General features: G+C 57.8%; 2 protein-coding genes across 7 annotated transcripts in view; one reads left to right on the forward strand and one right to left on the reverse strand.

The window, feature by feature from the left end:
- Positions 1-5,201, forward strand: part of TSPAN11 (tetraspanin 11) — a 66,704-nt gene extending 61,503 nt beyond the window's left edge. For all 3 annotated transcript variants that reach the window (XM_044227823.1, XM_044227821.1, XM_044227822.1), the window contains exon 8: positions 400-5,201. In XM_044227823.1, coding sequence (XP_044083758.1) covers positions 400-459 — 60 coding nt within the window. In that variant the 3' untranslated portion in view covers positions 460-5,201. The remainder of the gene's footprint in view (positions 1-399) is intronic.
- Positions 5,202-8,544: 3,343 nt separating this feature from the next.
- The window catches only part of TSPAN9 (tetraspanin 9), a 193,603-nt gene continuing 177,742 nt past the window's right edge, over positions 8,545-24,405 (reverse strand). For all 4 annotated transcript variants that reach the window (XM_044226275.1, XM_044226274.1, XM_044226276.1 and 1 more), the window contains 6 exons: positions 15,705-15,896; positions 15,235-15,309; positions 14,786-14,887; positions 14,042-14,173; positions 13,533-13,616; positions 8,545-12,102 (listed from right to left, as the gene is read on the reverse strand). In XM_044226275.1, the coding sequence (XP_044082210.1) occupies positions 12,031-12,102; positions 13,533-13,616; positions 14,042-14,173; positions 14,786-14,887; positions 15,235-15,309; positions 15,705-15,896 (657 nt within the window). In that variant the 3' untranslated portion in view covers positions 8,545-12,030. The remainder of the gene's footprint in view (positions 12,103-13,532; positions 13,617-14,041; positions 14,174-14,785; positions 14,888-15,234; positions 15,310-15,704; positions 15,897-24,405) is intronic.

Here is a 24,405-nt window from a genome sequence, read left to right on the forward strand (position 1 = left end):
GGCCGGCTCCCGGGGCTGGCGCGGGCCACGTGGCAAGCTGACTTCCACGGTGAGTTGGTGACAGCTCTGGAGGTCCCTCAGTTTCCCCTGTGGCTTTTGTACATCAGAGATTTGACTACGAACCTTAGTTCTGCTCTGGAGTCTGAGACCAGCAAGACACAGACAGAATTTGTCCTGGAGAACAGCTAAGGACAGCCGTGGGGAGTGGAACGAAGACCACTTGTTAGAAATGCAGAATCTCCCGGCCCTACCCCAGGCCTCCGGAGTTGGAATCTGCCCTTTGTCAAGGTCCCCCACGTGTGCACCCGAGTGGGACCAGCCTGCCCCAGGGCAGTCCGGGGAGAGCAGCTTCCTGGGCTTCTGACTTCTCTCTGCCCCTCTGCTTTCTCCACCCGGCAGATCTGCGGGATGGTTCTCACCTGCTGCCTACACCAGAGGCTCCAGCTGCATTTTTACTAACTGCCAACTGCATCCCCCTCTGACGGCCCTTCCCAAGGACAGGGGCTCAGATCCCACCCTCCAGGCCTGCGGAGTCAGCCTCAGCTTGCCCAGAAACTCCCAGAAACAGCCCCTCCGCTTTGCCGAGCCCCTTTGGACCTACCAAGTGCCCAAGACCCTGACCCCTGCGGTTCTCCCTGCCAGGCCAGGGTCCCTCAGCTCCCTCCCTCTACTTCCAAATGCTCACTGCCAGGATCCCCAAGCGGGGAACCCATCCGTCAGTGCCCCTCCCTTCACCAGCCGTGGGGGGTCTGTGGACTGCAGGAGGGTGAGAATCAGAGCCTCTGCTCCCTCCCAGCTCCCGAAACTGGAATGAAGGTCTGAAGACTCCAGCTCCTTTGGGACTCTGCATTGGGCACGTGAGCTCCCCGCTGGTGCTAAGCACCCCTCCTCATCCCTGCTTGGTGTCCTTTTCTCTCCCCATTGGGAAATACTTAGGGTGGGGGCAGTTAGGGTCAGCTCTGCCCTCAGAAGACCCAGCCCTTTGATGTGCCCACCCCCACACCTTCTCACCTGTAAGGGAGTGCCCTTCCAGGGCCACTGGTTCCTTCCCGCAGTGCCCAGCAGCGGAGAGGTGTGCAGTTAGGACCCGAGCTGGGGTTAGGCAGAGATGGCTGGTGGCAGAGCCAGGGAGCGGACCAAGGCAGGTACAGTGGCCACCACTTGGGCACATGCTGTCCCAGGACCCTGGGCACTGCCCAGAAGCCATCCCTGCGAGAAGTCCCCCAGGAGACCATGACCTTGAGCGCCAGTCCACAGTAATACGCCCCTCAGGGATCTCCTCTCTATGGCCTGATTCTCAGGCCATACCTGGAATGCCAGGTTTTTAACATGATCTCCAGCTCTTCCTGTTGGTGGGAGTGAAAAACCCTTCCTGATTAGGCCAAATCACAGACCCAACAAAGCTAGAGCCACGGAGAAGGAGCAGCTCTGAGTAGAGGGGTGCTCTGCCCTGAACCCCGTTTCTCCAGGGCCCGCAGTCCCTGGCCACATGGCCACCACCGAGCCTCCTCTAGGAGCCATCGCTCCGCTTCCCAGAGTGAATGCAGTCCCTTCCTTCATTCTCCCTGAATCAGGCAGGGAATTTTTTAGGAAGAACTTTCTCAAATACTAAGGGAGAATCGAACAAAAGGAAAACCCTGGGAAATGGACAGTACAGATGCTGGCAGTCTTCCAGAGAACAGGTGTCAACCTGAAAGTCAGCCACGGGGACCGCCACCTCCCCCAAGCGGGAGCTGTCCCAAGTAGGTAGCTTGTAGCCAGAGAAGCTGGCACCCAGCTCCTGTATCTTCCAGGTCCCATGCTGCCCATGCTGGGGAACCTTTCACACGCCACCATGAGAGGGTGGCCCCTTGTTGCTAAGATCAAGGCCAAGAAAAGTCACACCTTGCCTCCCAACTCCTTCCAAGTCCCAGTATGATGACCACAGCTCTTTGTAACCTGCATCAGTCCTGGGTGAAGGGCATTCTCTCTCCCAAACACAGGTCATTGCTGCCCCCAAACACAGCCCCCAGCTGGACAGAAGCTCTGCCCCCTCAGAACACAGATCACGCACACGCACAGAGGGAGGACCAGCTTTCCAGGGCAGATGACTTCCCGACCCTGGCGGTCCTCTGGGAGCTATTGGAATCCCAGCTGGCTTATCCCCTCTGTCCCCAGGGCCCTGGGGTTGCTGATGCAAACTCATTAACAGGGAGACTAGCTTTCCAGAAATCCTGGACGGCACCAAGGCTGGAAGAAACGGTACAGGGGCTATGTTTGCTACCCTCTAACTCCTTAGGACTTGTGCAGGCAATTGGGAAATGACTGATCGCCAAGCTCTCCGAAGGGCTAGGAGGCAGACTGACAGGTCTCACCAAGGGAGGGCTGAAAGCTGCATTCTTTCTTGGAGGGGCCGGTGGGAGGCGGTGATGCCCGGGGAGGGTCTGGGTCCTGTGGTACCTGAGGTAAGCGGGGCTTGTGGAGGTGGGACGGGGTGATCGGCAGACATCCTGGCCCTGGCCCCGGCCCCACGTGGGATTAGGCCATCCGGGCGGAGGGTGGGATTAGCTGTGATTCTACCCTGGGCACGGTCCCACCCTGACAGCAGCAGGAGGACAGAGGGTCCAAGCTGCAGAGACTGAATGACCCAGAGTTTTAGAGAATGCTCCTCTGCTTATCCGTGCCCACAGCACGGAGGGAAGGCAGAGAGAGAGGTAACAGAGGCCCAGGATACAGCTGGATCTGGCTCAGGACACTCTGAAGGCTGGAGTCCAGAGCCCAGGAGGCGCCCACCCTACTTGAGAGCGTGCGGATCTGCACCCAGGACACTGCTTGGAGGCTGACGTGCTCACGAGTTCCTTGGAGGGAGAGAGAAGGGCATCACGACTGTTGAAAGCTGTTATCAGTCGTGCGTGAGCACACAGGGACACAGAAAAGAAGCCAAGGCAGTGGCTGGAAACCACGCGGCCTGAGTCACACATCCTGACCCTTCCCTCTGCCCGCGCCCTGGGGCAGCCACGCTCAGAGGGCATGGCCTGTCCCCGACTCAGGATGACCTGTCTCATTCATTTCACTCATTCATTTTCTTGGGGAGGCAGGAATGAAATCCAGCCTTTGGTGAGGGAATGAGACTTGCTTTAAAGGTCTATGAAACTTTCTTCTCCTTACATCTCCCGGGAGCCTTGCCCCAAATCCGGGGCGGTGGGGGGCACTGTGGGGGGCAGTGCTCAGGCCTCGCCAAAGGGGAGTGTCCAGGTCCTGGTCATTACTGAGGGCCTACTCTGTGCTTAGACTGTGCTAGCCACATAAGTGCTTTCTCTCGTGCTGGTCGCTACAAGATACCATCTCCCACTCTACAGACAACAAAATTAAGGCTCCAAGCTGCTAAGAGATGGGCAAGTCAGTGGCCGTGGCTGCTGTCAGGCACCCCCAGCTGGGTGGCAGCCAGGGGCGCTGGGCTGGGAGCCCCCGCTGCTCGGTGTCCTCCTGCTCTCCGGCTCTGCTGGAAGCTGTCAGGCTGACGTTCAGGAACATCGTGTCCCTCGGGGGTCACTGTCCAATAGCAGCAGCCTGCCCTCCTTCCCAGGGCAGACGAACCACCGCATCTGCAGTCAGCAGAGCGGCCTGGCTTCTTTCCCATGGACATCCAGGCGGTGGGGTAGCTCAGGAAGCAGGCGGGGACCTGGGGACCTGGGGACCGCTGCTAGGGGAATGGCCTGCTTGTCGCCTCGGGTGCCGATGCTGACACCGGGCAAGAGCAGACGGGACCTCAGCAAGGGAACCGCCCAGGGCATGTGAAATCTCACACCCAGGAGAGAGCACATCTTGGGGCATGGAGGGCTGGTGAGGGCATGGCAAAGTCCTGTCCCTGCCCCTTGCGGGGCCCCGGGGGAAAAGTCCCACGACACAGGCACTCAGAGCCACCCTAGGTAGGGAGGAGATCCTCCGGGGGGGCCATGTTAACCACCTTCAGCTACCTTTCCCTCCCCTGCATTGCTGTTGCAGGATTCCGGGGCGGGTGGGGGGTGCACAGTGTGGGCTCTGTCTCACAGAGCTGATGGCCTGGAATCTTTTCAGGCCACTCAGCCAGTGCACGGTCATAGCCACTTAGGCCTGGAAGGACCAGCGCAACCCTTGGGGGTGGGGGTGGGGCAGTGATGTGCCCCCAGAATCCTCGTGCCCTGCAGTCAGGCTGGGTCTTCGAACCAGTCCCTCTGGTCCATCCCAGGGTTTGGAGGCAGAGTAAGTGGACTGAAACACCCTCATCCCCACCCACCCTGCTTTCAGCCTTGCAAACATTCTCCACTTCTGGCCACCTGGGGCCTGGGGAGAGAAGGGGAGGACTAGGGGAAGGCGGTTGACTAGCTACGGAGAAAACGCGTCCTTTGTATCCCTGCTGGGTAGCACTCCCGTGGCCGAGGGTGCTAGTGATGCCTCGGAACCAGACGTTCTCAAGCCAAAGGATGCATCAGGTCACCCAGAGGACTCACCCCCCAGAGCGTCCCCTCAGCAGGTGCGGGGCGGAGAACTTGGCGTTTCTAACAAGTTCCCAGGTGATGCTGGCACTGCTGGCCCCTGGACCCGCCCTCTGAGGACCGCTGCTTCAGGCCACCCCACCAAGGACACTCGGCCGCCTTCCTTTGTATGCGCATCAGCCCTCATCATCGCCAGGATGTCTGGCGGGAGCCCAGCCCATTCGCCGCACAAGTGCAGACCGCGAATGCGCCTCTTCTGCTGTGCCTTCTTGCGGCGCCTGCTCTGCCCTCTGTGTGGGTCTGTGACCGTGCTGGGAGACCAGGTGCCTGGTCATCTTCCTGGAAGGGAGCAGATTAGGTTCCCAGCCCCGTCTTCTGTGTGCCTTGGGAGAGTTCGGCTCCGTTCTCATCGCCCCCACTTTCTAGTGTAGCACAAGGGCCCCGCCCTGCCTGTCCTGCAGCCTCCCGTGTGCCCCCTTCCCCTCCTGCTTCCGCCCCTGACACACCCCGTGCAAGTGCCATTAGCAATTCCAGGCAGCCCAGTAGTAAGCCAGATGGGCTTCTGGAACCAGCTGGCCCATGGATATGGGTCGTCACAATATTTTAGAAACTGAGAAGTTGCCTTAACCTACTGCATATAGAGAACTTACTGTATCTTTGAGAACGTGGCCCAGTCCTTAGCTGGCCTCCATGTAAGCTTGGTCTCACCTGCTGGGAGGCACGATAATAAAGGACTTATATCTAGGACTACCTTCTGTTGCTTTTTTCCTGCTCTGCAGGGAAATCTCAGATCATCATTTCATCAGATGTCTTTCAACCCACTGTACGTGCTGGAGCAGACATTAGTCATGGGGAGGAGGAGTGGAAGGGGGAGCCCTGTTAGGAAACCCACTGACCACACTGATTGGGGTCCTGCCTACCCGTTTTCTTGGTCTGGCTCCCACCTATTCTTTGTTTGAACAGACCTTGTCTCGCCTATACGCATGCCATTCTGCAAGCAAGAACCAGGCTCCAACAAGTGGCTTGGACTGCATTCCTCTGAACGCTCTCTGCCGGAGGTCAGCCAGTGTCCCTGCACCACTCACCATGATGCACGGATGGCTCTGGTCGTGCACCTGCCATTTGCATGTCCTGCTGCGGGCATCGCCTGAGGCTGGCTGCAGTAGAGGCTGCATGTGGTGCGGGGTCGGGGGCAAGGGGCCCCCAGCGGCTGGCCCTCAGGCTCCTGGCTGAGTGTCAGAAGCCAAGACACACACTCTTACCTACCAGACCCCCAGCCCATCTCACTCCAGAGTGACTGTGTTCCTGCACCTGGACCAGCGAATCCGTCCCCATCCCCAAATCCAGAGTGGGACCCTCTTTCCTCCAAATGCAAAGACTTCAATCTTAGTACTCAGGGGAGCGGAGGGCATCAGGTTACCCAGTGTGGAGCCACAGGTCAATGCTTTGATGACACAAACCATTCATTCGATCTCATCCACTCATCTGTCTAGGAAACTTCGTGGGGTGGGTAAGAGGGACAGCCTGAACAGTCCCTGGGAAAGCTGGGGGTCCCAAGATGGTGAGACTGGGGTGGGTTGGGGAAGCAGATGGGAAGTGAGCCTCTGACCTGGAGAGAAGTTGGAAGGGCCTGCTCCCTTGCTATGTAAGCAGATTTTGTCTGCAGGCCTGGTCAGCTCTCATGGGTTTCCCCGGCACCCTGGGTCAAGATCATTCCCTGAATAGCCGCAGCAGCAGCCCTCTGGTGGGCTGCATATTAGACAGGGAATGGATCCCGCCCAGGGCCCGTGCAAGGTCATCTATGTTGTTGGACCCAGACATCTGGTCTCCTCCAGCACCACTGTGAGTGTGCGTGTGTGTGCACATGCGTGGAAGAACACAAGCGTGCCTGGGAGGGACAAGCTTCCGTCTGGGCCCCCACCTTCTGCACAGCACAGTGGGTGAGTGTCACTGCCGTCTAGAAAGGCTCTGGTGGCCAGTAGGGGACTCAGGTAGGTGGGCAGCAGCAAAGTCTGTGAAGTTTTCCACCAGCTGGCCCTGTCCTGTCCACAGCTACTGCTTCCCAGCAGATACCAATGCTTCATGTCAGCCCCAATGCCAAGCTGTCATGTCACCACAAGGTGGGCTCACTTTGAGCTGGGACCCTGCTTCCTACTCCCTCTCCCCAACTGAGAATAGAGAGACGGTCATTGGGGGTGGAGGAGACACGGTCCAAAAAGCCTAGATCATTCCATTACCTTCTTCTTAAAGCAAATACATGAGAACCCCTTACTTCCCTTTCCTCCTGCTTCTGCCTTCGGGCTGAAACCCAATGGAACAAGGACTGAGCAAAAAGGAGAGGGTGCTGTGAGGAACCCAGACCTGGGAGGATCCTTTGGATCAAGCCAGGGGTGAAGAGGGTGGTGAGGAAAGCTTCTATCTGACCCTTGCCATCAGCAAGGTGCCAACAATGCCACTGCATTGAGGACGTGTCCAGGGCAGCCAGAGCTATGAGGGCTATGCTTCCATTAGCCTGGGCACCCGTGAAGAGGTTCTGAGCAATTTCCACTAAACTTCTAAAACACTGAAAGCAGCTCATGAGTCCCTGTTTGCGGTTTAGAGAACCCCCAAGTTGGGGATTAGGTCAAATTCAATGTGTCTCCCTGAGTGCCAACCTGTAATAAGAAGGCCGAGTCTTTTCAGGAACTGGTGTCCCTTTCCAGAGAAGAGACATGTATTGGGAATACGTTGGGATCCCAGGAATTCCGGTGGGGGCATCAGTGGGAGGCTCGAGGAGGGAGGCAAAGGGCAAGGAACTTCCTGCGGCCACGGAGTGACGGCTCTGGTCTGCCTTGCCCACATGTTGGATCACCTCCGCTCAGCATGCTAGGCGAGGCTAGGTCTTAGAACTCCACAGACACCAGAAGGAAAATCTCTGAGCCACAGGCTCAACCCACCAGGATCAGCCACAGACCACTGTGCAGCCCTGCTCTAGTGGGTCCCCGCCCTGCTCTGCATGACGGGCCAGCCAGGGAAAGCAGACAGTGCCTATCATTTGCCCCGCCTGGCTCTCGCTGCCTGGCAGTCTGAACGGGCACAGTGGGAACATTCCACAAGCAGCTCCCGAGAGCCTGGGCCCCAGCAAGCCCTGCGGCATGGGGTTCTGCTTTTCGTTGGCTTAAGGAGCCAGGGTAGTCCATCTCCACTGCTGTCATTAAACTCAGCAAAAACGTGATGGCTCAATCAATAGCCTCCTCCTCTTCGCTGAGTGCTTTAGAAGAAACCATTGCAATGCCAATATTTCTGGGTCCAAAGTGACGGTCATTTAATCTGACTTCCCTCTTGTTTCTGCGGAGTCTTCAGTGCTGCTCCTGGGCCATTCCAGAGCAAAATGGAGGCATGGGGTTGGGGGAGTTTGCCCTCCACCCTGAGCCTCCACATCTTGGTTCCATAGCTCAGGTACCAACTTCCCTTTCCAGATTACTCTCCTGGGTCCCTAGCTTTCAGCCAGGGGGCCACTCTACCTTGGGGTTCCACCTCTTGTCCCGTGCCTTCTTTGAGACTGTCTCAGAGCTCCCACCTAAGAGAGCACAGCCTGGTTCAAGTTATGCTGTAAGTTCTCGCCATTCCTGGAAGACATTCGGGCCCAAATGGACCCCAGGAACATCAGAGGTACTGGGGAGAGTTTGTACCTAAAACTGATGGCCCCTGCCCCTCAGGGAAACCATGAATGACATACTCCTTGCCCCTCCCCCAACCCACTTGCAGACCTTCCTGCAAGCCGGGCAGCGTGTGACCAGTGACAGACACCAAGGGGGGAGCTGACCTCTCCTGATGAGAGCTTGGGCCTCTGGGACTGGTCCCTGGACAGACCTGCCCTCAGTCACCGGGCAAAGGGGCACCCTGGAGGGGACTGAGCCCCACTGTGCCCAGCAGGCCTGGAACCTGGGCCTGAGAAGGGGAGAGAAAGTCCTTGCTGTGGGGTATCCTGAGCAAATAGTAGAGCCAGAGCCAGTGCCTGACCCGCATCTGTGTCCATCACCCCGGCCGCCACAAGTCTAGGCACCATTGTGGCCACATGAACGCAAACACCCCACCAAGAGACCGTCTGTTTGTGCTTTTGACACGTTATCAGTTTTTATTTAAAAACATGCTTAAAAACATGGTGTTCAAGAAAGCCAGGACCAGGATGAAGGGAGCGCACAGATAGGGCATCTCAAGCAGGAAAGTGCATCTGAACCCAGCAAGCGAACTGGGCTGGCTCTCCCTCCCTCCAGCTCCCCACGCTCCCGGGCTGGGGGACAGGGTGTGGGCGTGAGCCCCTGGCTCTAGCCCTCAGGGGCCCAGAAGGGACCAGGCCTCATGGAAGTGCAGAGGAGCGAGATGGGTGGCCAGGGCCCTGGGGAGCCAGATGCAGGAGGGTGGAGAGACAAAAGGGGGGGCTCCAGGCACCCAGCTCCCGCCCTACACCAGGGCCCTGCTAGCTAGCACCTCCACCAGTGTGGGTGGGCAGGGGGCTGCAGAGGCGGGGACAGTCATTTCCAGCCACCTGGACTGCTTTGGGGCCACCGAAGCAAGGAAGGATGGCCACCTGGGTCCACGTGACACCATAACATCCGTGTGGGGGTCTGGGGTGGGGTCAGCCACCTCCCTGGGGTGAAAGCCCCAGATGCAGGCCCATGCTGGTGGAGAGAGGGGGTGACTATGCTCCAGCAGGGGCGTGGAGGTGGAGATGGGCCCCCGACACCCACTCCAGCAACCCCCAAGGGTAATTCTCAGTCCCTGTTTGCCCACGTCCTCTGGAAGATGGCGGCCGGAAAAGGCCAAGTTTCTGGCCCGCACTCCCTTGAAGCCGACTATAGAACCTTGACCTTCTAAGTCGAATCTGTAACCTGCCTGCATCAGAGCTGACTGAACTCACTTGGACTTTGGCAAGGGAACCCCCAAGTGAGAGGGTTTGTTCAGGGAACCCTGCCCCAATGAGATCACAGTCGGGAGAAATGGAGAAGGCCACCACACAGACATCACGCAACGTTGCCTTCCGTGGGCTGTGTCCCACCCTGCAGAAAGGGCTGGGGGCTTGGAAGAGCACCCTCGAGACTCGTGCCTTCCAGCGGCGACTCAGTTGAATGGCAGTCTGGGGACTCTGGATGAGGAGGACAGACAGGTGAGGGGTGGGAAAGGGCACTGGAGGGGAGAGGGGGACTGTAGCCAAGGCTCTGGGGCCAGAGGACAACCCTGAAGCTCCGGAAATGTAGGACTGCCAGGGAGGCTATACACATCCCCCGCCCGCAGGTGTTAGAATTTTGCTGTGGATGTGAACAAAAACTGAAATTGCACTGATAGACGCGAACGAACCGGCCCCGTCCCGCCCCACCCCCAAGCACACAGTCCTTATGCACCAAGTCCCACCCGGCGACTCTGGCTTGTTTGCCAGTCTGTCCGGTCCGCGGTGGCCTGGTGGCATGTCTGCCCTGAGCACTGCAGCAGGGAGGCCCCGGGGCGGCAGCCGTGTCTCCTAACCAGGAAGGCAGCGCCAAAAGACCTGGGAGGCAGTCGGGCTCACGTGTGTGCTTGCCCCATCCTCCACCCAAGGACCCACCTCCCTACCTTCCCCAGGGAATCCTCTGTGCCTGTCTCGGGTGGGGTGGGGATGGTCTTTACTCTGCCTGACTCACTGAGACCACCTTACTCTCTGCACCCCAACCCTCAAAATCTGGAATCCTGAACATACCAAAAGTTCTGTACTTTTGGTCCCAATTGCATTTTACTTAGGCGAGTGGAGGTGTTGCCGGCTGTGGGGGGTAGGAGGGCAGGCCTCAGCTTTTGGAAAAGACGGGTGGAGGTTGGAGAGGAGACGCGGGCTTGGTGGGAAATTGAGGGACTGAGCCAAATGATGCAGGAAAAAGGCAGCTGCCCCACACGAGGCCCCATCCAGGAAGGCCACCAACCCTAGCTGGCTAGTGGATAGCCTTTTCAAGCTCAGTTGTGTGAATTCTTGACTTTATTTATTTCAAAACTACAAAAACACTCAGGCCAGCATTAAGTCCTATGGGGGCCCCGGTGGCAATCAGACCCCCTACCCTGCCTGTTCAGCTCCTCTTCCCAGATATAGGCTGCTTGCTTCCTCCTACAGCTGTAGCAAGACCCAGTATGACTTCTTAGGGCTTCTCCCGGGGGCCCTAAAGGACATGACTACCACCACTCCGCCATCAGTGAACCCCAAGGAAGAGAATGGGGGTCCTGGGGCCCCATGGCTATCTTCCCCCTACCCCTTCAGCAGGGACTCTGCTGCCCAGTGAATGTGGCTGGAATGATCGCGGGCCCCAACTCCGCCTTCCCCTTCTGATGGTCACGGGTCCTCTGCCCCTGTCTGAGCAGCAAAACATAAGGACTACTTCCCCTTCCAGAAGCAATGTGAGAAAGTGAGCAGCATTTGAACTAGAGAGGTATTTGTCCGAGAGTTTCTAGCAGGAATGTCTGTGAAAGTAACTGGGGTTTGCAGAACCTGTCGTGGGAATGCCCACAGGGGGCGGAAGGGGGAGCCTCCCTCGCCAGCAGAGGGCAGGAGGAAGGAAGAAGGGAAACAAGAAAGACTGCTCATCCATGAAGAATAAGGACCCACAAGAGCCCTGGCCACGTTCCTGGTAAAGCACTGCACCAACCCCCAAGACGTCCTAACTGCCCTGGCCACAGGCACTGGCATCAGCAAATGCCTCAACCCTGCACAGGTTGCCCCTCCGCGCATGCGTCTCTCCCAGGCCCCTGGGACACAGACACCAGGCCCCGACCCCCCCACCCACTGTGCCTCCTGCTCAGCGCATCCTAGGCCTGGCCCCAGCATGTCTCACCGCAGGGCCTCCTGAGCGTGGCACGGCAGTTTGTCCTGACTGAAACCTGATGGACATCCTCTCTTCCCACCTGTCCCCTACCCTCAGGGAAAAAAAAAAAAAAAAAAAATCAAACCATTACAGAAATCAACACAGTAAAAAGTTACAAATCAGAAAGCTAATCCTAAACTTATCTGAGAGATAATACTCCTGAATAATCATAATCAGAGTAAAATAAAATAAAAAAGTTACACTGTAAGGTATAAAAGGCCTGGGCAAGATGCTCCCAGGGGCCTTGCCCAGAGGCAGTCAGACCCCGCCCCCACAAGCTCTAGCCCTGGGGGGTGGCCATGGACACCAGTGGCTGCCACTGGGCAGTCTCTCCACCAGGAGGGAGCTCTCTGCTCCCCACCCCCACAGGGACAAAGTGGCAGGGTGAGGAAGGGCAGGGGCAGAAACGCATCCATGCTGGGGGGCTCCAGGAGCACGAACCCAGCCCACCCTGTCTTCTTTGGCAAATACACAGATGCGGGAATCCAGGCGCCTCCAGCACCCCAAGGTCTGTGTGCGCCTCCTCCACGCCTCCTCCTCCCTGGCCCTCCACCCACCAAGAAGGCTGAGGCGGGGTGGGCTGGGGGCGGGTCGGCTGGGGAGGTGGGTGCAAGGGTCAGCAGTCTGGAGAGCGTGGGCAGGCAACACAAAGCTCAAATCTTCTTCCCGGGCACAGTGTCCATGTCGGGGGGCCAGGGTGCTCCCAGCCAGCCGGCTCAGGCGTCGTACTTCTTACCAGTCCGGTGGATGTGCTGGAAGAGGGTCATGGAGAAGGCCATGCCCAGAATCTGAAAGACACGGGGAGAGGGCCTAGAACGGGAGCCCGCAGCGGGGGTCTGCCACGCGGCACCCGGAGTGAGCGGGGATGACCGCCTGCGGGCTGAGGACTGCCAGCAGGAGGCTGTGCACCCAGGAGCTCAGCCCCTCAGAGCCACCAACACAGAATGTCACACACTCCTCAGAGGCTCGGAAATGGGGCTACTGCCGAGGGCTGTGGTAAAGACCAGACACACAAAGGATGTGTCCTAAGTGGTATCTACCAAGGAACTGAGGCGGCAGACCGGAAGATGGCAAGAACAGTAAGGCCACGCCGAGTCGCTGGCGCTCCCAGTGTCGGGGCCTAACTGGAGGAGACCCTGGCTGGTCCTGCTCTGGGCATGGTCACAGGCAGCCGAGGGGCACCCCAGTCCCAGTGCTGAACGGAGGCTTGCCCCCGTGCGCACGTGTCCTCTCAGAGCTCCGCAAGGACAACAGCGGACTCGTCTGCTGAGCCTGAAGGCTCTTCCGTAAATCGGACGTGGTCAGACCTGCAAGCCCGAGAGCTGAGAGCAAGAAAGATCACTTCCTGCAGGTGGGCCACCTTCACACAGACTGGCCAGCCGAGAGTTCCAGGCTCCGAGGGGAATCGGGCACTGAAGACTCCTGCTTGGAGGAGCCATTCAGAAACGGCTGGAGCCATGCAGAGAAGGGAGCCAGGAAAGGCTCATCCCAGAAAGGTTGGGGGCTCTGGCCCCCCTCTAGCCACACTGGCCTCATCTTCAGGAAGGGAGGCAGGTTCTCCCTCCTTGTTCCTCTCTAGCGTCTGGGCTGGAGCTCTCCCAGCCACCTGGTCCTGCTCAACCACTGGATGCAGAGAGGCAGCATGATGACTATGCCCATTACACTGAAGTGGAAACTAAGGCAAAGAAGCAAGGCAGCCCGCCCAGCTCCTGCACATCTCACAGGCAACACGGCCAGGAAGGCTGCCCATGGAGCACCAGCCTGTGCTCAGACCTGTTACCTGAGGACACCGCTTTCAGGAGGGCAGGCATGTTCTCAAGCAAACCCACCCAGGGCTTTCGTGCAACGCCAACACCAGGCCCCAGACACGGAGGGAATGCAGAGGAAGCTGGGCCCCGCTGGGCCTGCTGGCTTGGAACAGGCAGTGAATGGGAAGGCCTCTGGATGCAGCAGAGCAGGAACATGCAAGGAGGGTATGGGGAGTATGTGTAGGGGTGTGTGTGGGGGGAGTGTAGGAGGATGCATGTAGGGGTGTGGGGGGGGAGCGTGGGGGTGCGTGTAGGGATGTGGGGGGGAGTGGGAGTATGTGTGGGGGATGCATAGGGTGCATGGGGTGTGCGTGTAGGGGTGTGGGGTGTGCATGTAGGGGTGTGGGGGTCCACGCAGGGGTGTGGGGGGTGTGGGGTGCATGGGGCTCGGCTCTAGCCCGCCCTCTTACCTGCATGATAAGGATGCACATCCCCACCGTGCCAAGCACGTGCTTGTTATCATCAAACCACATCTTCACTTTTTCATAGCAGCCCTGGGGAGCAGGGACCCCAGGTTAAGGCAGTGGCAGGACAGGACAGTGACTACCCCCCCTGCCCAGCCCCCACCTCACTTCCCCTCCTGCTCTGCCCTTGCCCTTTCCTTCTGTCCCTCCCTGTCCCTCAGCCCTCGTCCTCCCGCCCTGGAGCTGACCCCACCCCTTCCCACCCAGGGTTCCACCTACAAGGCCACACTGCACACCCTCAGACCCCCTTCAACCCCTACCTTCTGACACTCCCAGCTGTGGGTCCAACCCCCCGCCCGAAGGTCCACCTGCCTTTTAGCTTCAGTCCTGTGTGTCCCCAACCCCACCTCTGTTAAGCCAACTTCTTGGGAGTCCCCAGTGCCCCACTCCGGGTGTCCTCTGGCCACACCGTCCCGCACCCAGGCTTCTGGGAGAAGGCCCCGAGGCAGCCTCACCGTTCTCCACAGAGGGGTGGTGGTGTTGCGCCCGCAGCCCTGGAAGTTCTCCATGCAGCAGCGGTCAGGAACCATGTTCTCCCCCAGCACTGGGTACCAGTCCGTGTAGTCGGTGACGCCGCAGCAGCGCATCTGGGGGTGCGAGCCCATGGGGTCAGGTGCCCGCAGCCCGCTGTCCCCCTCTGTGCCTTCCCATCCTCCCAAGCCAACCCACAAACGCTGCCTCTCTGCAGGTCAGCAGAAGAGACAAGAGCATCCCTCTCGCCCTAAAAGGGAAGCCACAGCCCCTCCCTGGAGGCCAGAGCACAGAGAAGGTGATGCCCACCTGCCTCTCTGAGCTGGGCACCGACCCCCTGACCAGAAGTGCTCGGCCTTCTGCTCACCACCCCACCCCACCTGCTCTGCTTTGGGGACAGTCCCAAGCCAGCTACTGCCCCCCCCCCAAATCCAGGGCTTGCTATGGAGCTCTGAGCTGCATGGACTTGTTTTCCTCTTAGAAAAGGGACCTCCTTGCCCAACCCACGATCAGGGAGGCATCCCTGTTGCTGAAATAAAGATGATCTGTCCTCGCTAGTTCCCTGTGCCCATTTAAGGTACGCACTCCTGTGTCCAGATCCCGCTCACCCTCCTTCGCTCCCCTGCTGCCCCTCTCCAGAAGCCTTCCCTGTATGGGGAACCCCAGCAGCTCTCCCAGCCCCTTGGGTAGTCTGAGGCCCCGCCCCCTCCTCCCAGCTGGCTCCTCACCTCGGCCTGGATGATGTTCCAGGCGTTCTTCAGCCCCACGTTGTTCTCTGTGTTGTACAGCAGCAGACCCTCTTTCAGGTCCTTCCTGGCGTTCTCATTCACCTGTCAGGTTGAGGGCAGACACCTGAATCCCTCTTCCAAGGGGTTAGCACAACTATGCTTGAATGCTCCCAGTAATGGGGAGCTCACTAATGTCAGAGACAGTCCATGACCAATGATTCAGAGGATTCTATTTCCCAAGACTACACAGGCAATAAGCCACCCATGCCCCCCCAAAACGCCTTCCCCACACTGCCCCCACCAAACCTTTCATTGGGCCCTCTCCTAGCTCCCCTGGTTCCGTTCTCCCTCCTTCCTTCGTCAGAGGTCCTCCTTGTCAGGCTTCTCCTCTGGCTGGCCCTGTCCCCACCCCACTGCCCATATGCCCCCTCCCCTCTCATAAGGCTCACCTTGTCCATGTAGACAAAGAAGAGAATAAGCAAGATCAGCTCTGCTAGGAGGATGATCAACAGGACGATGAAAAACTGGAAAGAGAAAGCCTAGGTGTGGGCACATCGTAGCGGCCATGGCTGGGGATGGGGTGCACACTAGTATGGCAGGGGGGCAGGGACAAGTGGCCTCTAGACTGGGCTTCCCAGGTGTGGGAGTGGCCAGCTACTTCCGCGGAATCCCAGAGAGGTAAGGGAGGGAGATACAGGAGACAGCCAATCAAGGAGGAGTGGGAGGGACAAGTAGAGCAGGGATACCCAATCATGAGGATGAGGGGCATGGTCAGTCAAGGTACACTCTTGAAACAATTTCCCCGGGCTCAGGCTGGGCATCCAGGAGGCTGATGGTCATCCCAGGACCTGCCATCTCAGTGGCCCAAGTGTAGGGATATCAGAGTTCGGGGGCTGAAGGGATCTGGGGTCCAACTTACACTGAGGAGGAGGCACTTGTTTTCCTTGATGGCCCCCAGGCAGCCGAGGAAGCCTGTCACCATGACAATGGTGCCGATGGCGATGACTAGGTTGGCTGCAGACAGCGAGGGGAAGCTGGGGGAGAAGGTGGCAAAGTTGCCTTGGGACACGGAGAGCCAAATGCCCACGCCAAGCAGCCCACAGCCACAGAGCTGGAGAGAAATGAGAGCCATTAGATCAGCACTGCTTGGGGGCTCATCCCCATGGCCCCGGAGTTTGCAAGGCCCCACGCCCCAACTCTGAGACTGGGAAAGGGGGAGAACAGGGCTACAGGTCAGACAGGGCCATGGGCCTGTGCTCATCAGCTGTGAGACCCAGACAAGCCCTGAGCCTCCCCATGTCTCAGTTTTCCTGCCCGGCAAACAGGACGACACAAATCTCCTACGGTCACTCAGGGATCCGATTTTAAATCACTCTGGGGATCTGATTTTAAAAGACACAGGCAAAATCCTGTAACAACTATGGAGGGTCCCAGACACACACAGGGGGTCACAGTTATTCCACTTGTCAGAGGAGAGGCCCCAGCATTTAAGAGGGAGTCCAAGAGGTGGGGCACAGCGGGCAGGGAAAGAGTCAGGACCAGGGGGGATGCTCAGAGCCGGACCCCCAGGCGCCTGTGTCCTGCTGCCCTGTCCACAGAGGCCACAGGCCTGCTGTTCTCAGGAGCCTGAAGAACAGGTTTCCCACAGATGGAGGAGAAGGGGACCCATCGGGCTGGTGGACACACAGGCCATGCAAACCCATCACTGCCTCGGCCGGCCATCCACGTGAGCTGGAAAACTGGCTCTCTCCATGGCATCCCTGGGGCTGTGACGCCACTGGCTTCACCTGGGGACACTTCACTTTCACTGGTTGCGAGTCTCCACAACTGTCTGATTTTATGCTCCACAGAGCCGACCCACCCCCCCCCCCACTTCCCCCAGCCTTAGCAGCTCCGGCAGCTCCCAGGAAGTATGCAGAGCCTGAGGAGCCCATCCATCAGCCAGCCCACATTTACTGAGTACCTGTAGCCTGCTGCCTCCTGAGCCAGAAGAAAAAGCCACAACCTCTTCAGAGCCCTGCCTTCCTGGGACTCTGCTCTGGCCGGTAATGTCCGTTTGGAGGAGGCAATCAGTCCCCAAAGGACGGGCGGACTCCGGGCAGGTGGGGGACGAGAATATTCCAGGCAGGGGGAAAGCAGACATGCAAGGACCTGGGGGGCGGGGCACAGACAGGGATCTGACCCCTCAGCTCCAGCCTTTCCTGCTGGTGCGACCTTGCAAACTCCTTGTAGGCCCAAAGAGCATACAATCGCCTGCCTCCAGGATTGCTGTGAGAATTTAAAGGGGAGAAAGCCTGGGAAGTGGGTTGCCTGCACCAGGTGCCAGTCTCAGGAAGGCCCTGACCGAGCAGCTCCTGGGTGCCAGGAGTTACACTGTGACCTCAAAAATCAAGTGCACCCCTGTTCTCAAGCTGCTCTAGGTCCAGAGAGAGACCCCAAAGGACCAGGGAATACAAGGCAGCCCCGTGAGTAGGCAAATAGTGGTTCTCACATGCGTGCAGGGAAGGTCGGGGGTGGGGGTGGGGGAGAGGCTGCCCAGAGGAGGTAGCATTTTCTTCTCTCTTGCACTCCACACACCCAAATTGAGTCCCCATTTAGCAAGTGCCATGGCCTGTTCTGAGTCCTGGGGGCGGGGCAGGAATGAGCAGCACAGGCAAACCGCCCCACCCCCTCCAATAAGCAGGCTCTTCTTATACGGGACATGATGGTTCATACGCAAACAAGTAACACAATTTCAAGCAGTGCCATGAAGAAAAATAAGGATGGCAAGGAGTTAGAAAGTCTCAGGGGACACAGTAGTCACAGAAGCCCTCTAAGAAAGGCAGCATTTATTATTAAGGGCCCAAATGAAGGAGGGCACATGGTGGAAGAATGTTCTAGGTAGAGGGAACAGCATGTGCAAAAGCCCTGAGTTGGGAAGGAGGCTGGCCTTCCCCAGGAGCGGGAAGCTGCCTATGTGGCTGCAAGGGAGTGAAGGAGGTGACACGTGGTAGGGGACCAGGAGGCAGGGTGGCAGGGGACAGGTGGGGTGAGATCTTGCAGGCATCAGTGTAAAGACGAGGCAAGTGGTGTTCTTAGCATGCTGGGAAGGCTGGAGAGTGACATGATGTATGTTTCCGACAGATCACTCTGGCTGCTGTTCAGGGATGGCCCCCAGGGGAGGGGGCAATGGGGAAAGCCAGGGGAGCAATCAGGAGGCCACTGCAGGGATTAGGCACAGGCTGGTGGTGACCTCTACCAGGCGGCTCTGGAGGACTGTTGAGCAGCAGTACAAGGCAGGCTTGACAGGACTTGCTGGGATTTAAAAGATGAGTAGGATTTTCACAGATGAAGAACCAGAAAGGTGATCCAGACTGGGGCATGATGAAAGAAGTGGGGGTATTCCCATGCATTCCTAAAGCAGAGATGGCTCAAGCAGCCAGGGAGGGGTGGGACTGAGTGGAGCAGCTTCCTGAGTTGCCCCGCAACGCTGTGGAGGGCTCCTGTGGCCCCTGTACCTGGGAGCAGTCCCAATGGAACTATGTCAAGGCTCCCAAGGTGTGGGCATCCACCCAATCCATGGGCATCCACAGAGTTTTCCAGGGGGTGGGTGCCACCACCCCTGTGACCACTAGGTGGCGCTCCAGGACGGGTCAGAAGCTCTGAAAGGTCCTCCAACTTCTCACAGGGACTTTTTTCAGTCTGGTCAGTTTCTATACTGCCGTCTCAATTTTTGTTTCATTAATCATACCATGGAAATTCATGATCTTCATGCTGAAGATTTATGGCTCAAAAAGCCAGAGACTGGGATGATTGAGAGGAAAGCCCACGGCTGCCAGGTCACTCCCCAGGGATTGAGGAGCCTGCTAAAGGGACTGGCTTAGGGACTCCTGGAGATGCAGGACATTCGCTACTGCCCTGCTGTGGGGACTCTGGGGCCCCCAGGACCCTCCCTGGCCCTGGAAAGTTCTCCCGGCACACCTTGCCCTGGAAGCCAGCTCCCACGGGGAGCAGGCCAGGCAGGGGCCCCTCTGTACCTCCGTTCTCCCTCTCCCTCCTGGGGAGAACAGCCGTGAGGTCCAAGAGCCTCTAACTGGGAAAACCTTCAAGGCTCAGAAACTCCCAGGACCTGGTCATCTCTCGCAAAACAGATCTCTGACTTCATGCTCCACACTCTTTGATTTGGTCTACAAGCTTCCCAAACCCCCACCCCGGAGCCTCCTTCCTGCACAGGAGAAGGGCCCATGGCTCTGGTCCCATTCCTGCTGCCCTCTCCTGCTGCCCTCTCACTCCCGGTCTGAGGTCCCACCATGCCCTGGGCTGGATCCCAGGCAAGCCCTGTGCCTACAGGTGGGGCAGAGCCCACACACTGCCTGTGCTTCAGTTCTGGGGTGTAGGGGGCATTGCACGCAAAGTCTGCTGAGTGAAAAACGCCCCAGCCATGCAAAGGGGGGGCCTCCTGCAAACCCCACGGCCACTCTTCCATACCCTCAGGGCTCTCCTGCTGAGATGACGCCTCTGCTCCCCTCTCAGACCCATGGGCAGACCCCCCAGGCAGGAAGAAAACAATCAGGCCCTAATTTCACAGTTAAGGACAGCAACAGGGGACACGCAGCCATCCCACTGCCAGGCTGGACCCACACCCAGATTCAGGGTTTTTGGTGTGGGGCCTCTCCCAGACCCTTGCTCCAGGAGAACGCTGAGTGCACACTGAGCCTGGACAGACAGGGGGAAGGCACTGCCTCGGTCCCTGCCTCACGCCCAGGTCCCAGCCACACTCCCCTTCCTGCCTCTGGCCTGTTTCTCAGCTCAGCCTGCACGGAGCAGCCTAAATCCTTTTTCCAAGATGCTGCTTTCATCAGGCCGTTCCCCTGTGTGACCTTACAACTCATTCGCTCTCTGAGGCCCAATTTCCTTTAAAATGTGGGCTTTAGACTAGAGAACTTCTTAGGTCCCTGCCAGCAAGGGCTTAACCAAGCCTGAGACACGGTGCCATTGCATCCCTGCCTGGTGGTTCTCAACCCAGGGCGATTTTGCTCCTCTGGGGACATCTGGCAATGTCTGGGGACATTTCTGGTTCACACAGCTTGGAGTGGGGGGCTCCTGCTGACATCCGAGTGAAGAGAGTCCAAGGTTACTGCCAAACAACAACAATGCCCAGAAGAGCCCCTCACCACAAAGAACAGCCCAGCCCCAAGTGTGGAGAGAAGCCAAGAAACCCTGCCCCAGCCCCAGCCCCATGCCAGGCGCCCACCCCCCGGCTCCTGCGATAAGACAGCCATCACAGGAAGAACCCGGTGTGTCCCCATTCCAGGGCTGGAGCAGCATCCTGCTTCTGGAAAGGACAACAAAACGTCAGAGGAGTAAAGAGGTAACAAGACTCCATCTGGGAAGCTGGTGAGAACCGGGGCAGGGGCAGGGAAGAGGCCGATGTCTGGTGTGTGGCAATGGGCAAGAGTGAGGAACTGAGGGCAGAACAGGTTTGCTGGACAGGAGGGCAGGAAGACAGGAAGCAGACCTCTGAAGCCAGAGCAAGGGGCTGGGGAGGGTGCAGCAGGAATGGGGGAGGGAAGAGGAGGGAGGAGAGGAGCCCACGTGGAAGGTGCCCCGCGTAGGAAGGAGATGAGGCCTGCAGTGGCACAGCCAACACTCAGTGTCAGAGAACTAGCTGGGGGCCTTCGGGAAAATTCCCTTCCAAACCAGAGGGCTGTCTCAGCCAAGAGGACCAAGCCACAGTCCAACCCAAGCCAGGAAGAGACTCTGGGCTGAGGCAGGGTGACTCAGGGAACCAGGATCTAGCCAAGGTTAGCACCAACCGACCCAAGGTCATCAGCCAACATGATATGGCCTAGGCCTGATCAGCACCCCTCTCCAGCCGGGGAGGACCAGCGACCGTCCTGACTACCTCCCTGCCCCTTGCCCCAACTGAGGGCATTTCTAAGTGTTTTCAATGCCGCACCCCAAATAAATCCACATCCAAATGTAAGAAAACAAGCTCCTACTGTTGCATTTGCCTGAGGCCTTGATCTCCGTGAGGGCAGGGGTTTGGGTCAGTTTCGTTACTTGCTAACTCCCCAAAGCCTAGAACAGAGCCTCATCCCTGGCAATGGCTTTGGGTGTCCCTCCTACAGGGCTCTCTTGTGCAGCCCTTCACTGATTGCAGAAGGGAGAAGGCTCAGGCCCTTTCCAAGGGCCATCTCAGGACCTTCCTTGTCACCCATGGGCCCACCCACCAGATGCACACTGGGCAAACTGAGCCCTAGCCTGGCTATGGCCATAGAGTGGACAAGCATTCCAGGCTTGCCTCACTTATTAAGCCTGTTGTAATTACCCAAATATCCCCATGGCACTTTTCCTCCTCTTTAGTTTGAATCCTATTGATTTGTAGTTTTAATACGTGTTTTTGCCTCATGTCCTTATGTATTTTTCATGCAGGCATCCCATTTCTCTGGGGGTGAGTCCCATAATTTCCCCTTCAAATCAACCTCCCTTCTGAGCTTCTACCCCTGACTTAGCAAAGCAGACAGCCACTCCCTGCTTCCCCTCGTAGCTTCCAGCAATCTGTCCCCCATGCAGGGGAGGCCTGCCCCGAGAGTGACCTCCTGTGCGAGGGCTGGCCCCAGGGCAGCCCATCAGGGACCTGCCAAGCCCTCTGTGTAGACTAGTCACCCACCCCTACTAAAACACCAGCTGCTGGGACCAGGTTCCTGTTCATCTATTCCTCTTCCATGGGAGGGCCTAGAACATGCCTTGAATACATCAACATCTGCTCCATGGACAGACAGATGGATGGATGGACGGATGAATGGGTAGGGTGGGGGGAGGGCCTGAGCAGGCCACAGCCTAGGAACAGGACCAGACCCAGACACACAAACCCACTTGAATAAAATCGCCCCCATCATCTCTTCATCTCTACTCTTAGAACCCCCAAGTGCCCCAAGTTACTCCCAAATGACTCCCCGTAGCCCCTCGCTTGCCGGTGTAAGTCACCTGCTTATCTACCCCGCTTCCCCTCAGAGCCCCCAATGTGTTTTCATCCCTGTGGCCTCTTGTGTCTCTGCAGAGCCCCCCAACTCGGTCCTGGCACCCCACCAGCCTCACCCCCCTGCTCTGTTGGAGCTTTTCAAACACTAGGTCTCAGCACTCCCCAGCACTCTCTATGAGCCACAGACAAGTGCAGCATTTAATGGCATTTACTGAATTAGTGGATGTGGAGAATAAAAAAGAAAACCAGAACGACTTTCATTTCACAGCCCGACGTGCCGCTAGTAATGGTCCAGCCTGGCCCTGGTAGAAGCCAGCCTGCCAAGAACTTCATCCCAGGGAAAATACATCTGCCCCACGAGGGGGGGTCATTGTATTGCCGATACCCCTTGCTTCCAAGGGGCTCTGCAGCTCATTCAGTGTCATGGCCATAACCCGCAGCAGGGGGCAGGGGGAGCCAGACAATGTCTTTGCCAAAGTCACCCTGCAGGCAGGAAGATCAGAGCACAGAAGGGAAGTGGACACTGGGTGACAAGTCTCCATGTGAGGCTGTCCCTGGCCCCAGGCAGACCAGTCCCCACTGGCGCACCAGGGTCCCAACGCTCAGCATCCACCCATACCCAGCACCCTGCCTTTGCACGATTCTGGTTCATCAAGAATTCTTGCTTAGTAACTCAAGAATGCACTTCCTTGGGGCTGACATACATCAGTCCTAGTTTTGCTCAAGCAGCCCACCAAACACAAGTGTGGCAAGCTTTTAAGTATTTGCAGGCCTGTATCTACCATGCCTTCCCCAGTCTATTCCACGGCTTTTACATCTTTGTCTCATCCCTGTCCCACACCTGCAGTCAGATTCCTGCGATGCAGGGGACAGCATGGAGTACAAAGATACCCCTCTCACCCCTTACACTCTGGGCTCCATACTTCTAGTAATCTAGCCGCAGACCTCCAGACTTGTCGCGCAGCCCCCCATGGTTTTGGCTCACGCTGAGCTTGTGCATAATTTAAAGTAAAACAGCAGGACTCCTCGGTCATTCTTCTTCTGACCCCACACTTTCTCTCAAAGCCTCCAATTTCTTCACAGCTTCACCTCGCAGCCCCCAATATCACCAGCTTACATAGGTGACAGGGAGATCACACCCATATTTCTGAGCTGAATTTTCCTCCAAATAAACATTACATAAAGCATTTGCATATCCAAAACCCAGTTACATTTTGATTATTGCAGAATGAGGTTATTTTCTCAGACGGTTCTAAGAGAGAGCACTTAAACACGGCCCAACTTCAGGGGTGCTGTTGTCTGGCTGTTGCAAGGCTCGGAGGTGCACAGAGCTCTTCAGTGATGTTTCCAGAGTTCACTTCTCCCCAGTGAGCTTTGCAGAGACACTGAGACCACAGTAACCCGTTTGTGAGACCCGCCCCCGTCTGTTGAGAGTGGGTCCTATAGCTACACCTCATGTATTGCGTGTATCCCCCAAACTCTAAGAAGTATACTAAGTATACTAAGAAGTATACTAAGAAGTATACGACAATCAGAGTCTGTGACGAGGAAATCCCACTTGAGACTTTGAGGACAGCCCTGCTGAAGGTCTTGGCTGGGGGTAAAGGTCTAGGCACCAGCAGTCCTGGCCCCCAGCCAGCAGCACAGAGGGCTCAGTGTCCTCTGACCCCGGGAGGGCAGGAGGCCAGCCTTATTGAAGCACTGCCCGTCTGTCTGGGCTTCCCAGCCTCAGCACGAAGGGCATCTGTCCACCCAGGGGCTCACTTGAATCAAGGCATCTGCTGGACTCCAGGCTGACCTGTCCGGGGGCAGGGAGAGTCTGTGTCTGTCCCTGGGTTTCAAAGGCCAGGGTGGGGGTGCTGAGAGCAGACCTAGCCCGATTCATCTAATGCCTGGACAGCACGGGGAGTCCACGCTGCGGCCAGAGTCTGCCAGCAGGAAGCCTCTGGAACAGCCCCCAGAAGGACCACAGAGTGATGTGTGGCTGGGACGCCGAGGAGCGGTAGATGACACATAGCCCCAGCCAACCTCGTAAAGCAGCAGCGATCATTCACCAGTCCATAAACATCGATTCCCACCGCCATCACAGCCATTTGCTGGCCGCCAAACATGCAGAGAGGGTGCCGGGGAGAAGGGACTCACACGGGAGCATCTGCAGCCAGGCGCTGCCCAACTGACCCCACCATGCTGTTGTGTCCTGGAGCGGGAGGTCGGAGGCCCTGACAGCGAAATCTGCTTGAGGACCTAGACAGAGGACGTCTGGGAGGACACACAGCTGCTTCATGTCCCTCGTTAGGAACACACTAGAGGAAGGAGGCTAAAACTCCGAAGGGACAGGGGCAGGCATGGCAAGAACTTCCCAAGAGGGAAGCTGACGGTCCTTTGTCCTTGGTCTCTTCTAGAGGCTCTGTTCCTGGAGCCAGTTGGCACACTGCCCTCTGCTGGGATAGTTGGGGGAGGGGAGGGAAGGGCAATGACTCTTGGACATGTCTTTTCCCCGAACTCCGGAACTTGTCAACACTTGACAGGAAACAGCTCGGAGCCTGAGGCCACCCGCACCCAGTACCATACTCAGGCAGGGTGCCCTTGTAGGAAGGGGTGCTGTCTGTGCTGGGGTATAGCTCTCCTTATCTGCACCCCCGGGGCCATGATGGCC

This window comes from Neovison vison, chromosome 12 (genome assembly GCF_020171115.1).
Source record: "Neovison vison isolate M4711 chromosome 12, ASM_NN_V1, whole genome shotgun sequence".
Taxonomy (NCBI): Eukaryota; Metazoa; Chordata; class Mammalia; order Carnivora; family Mustelidae; genus Neogale; species Neogale vison.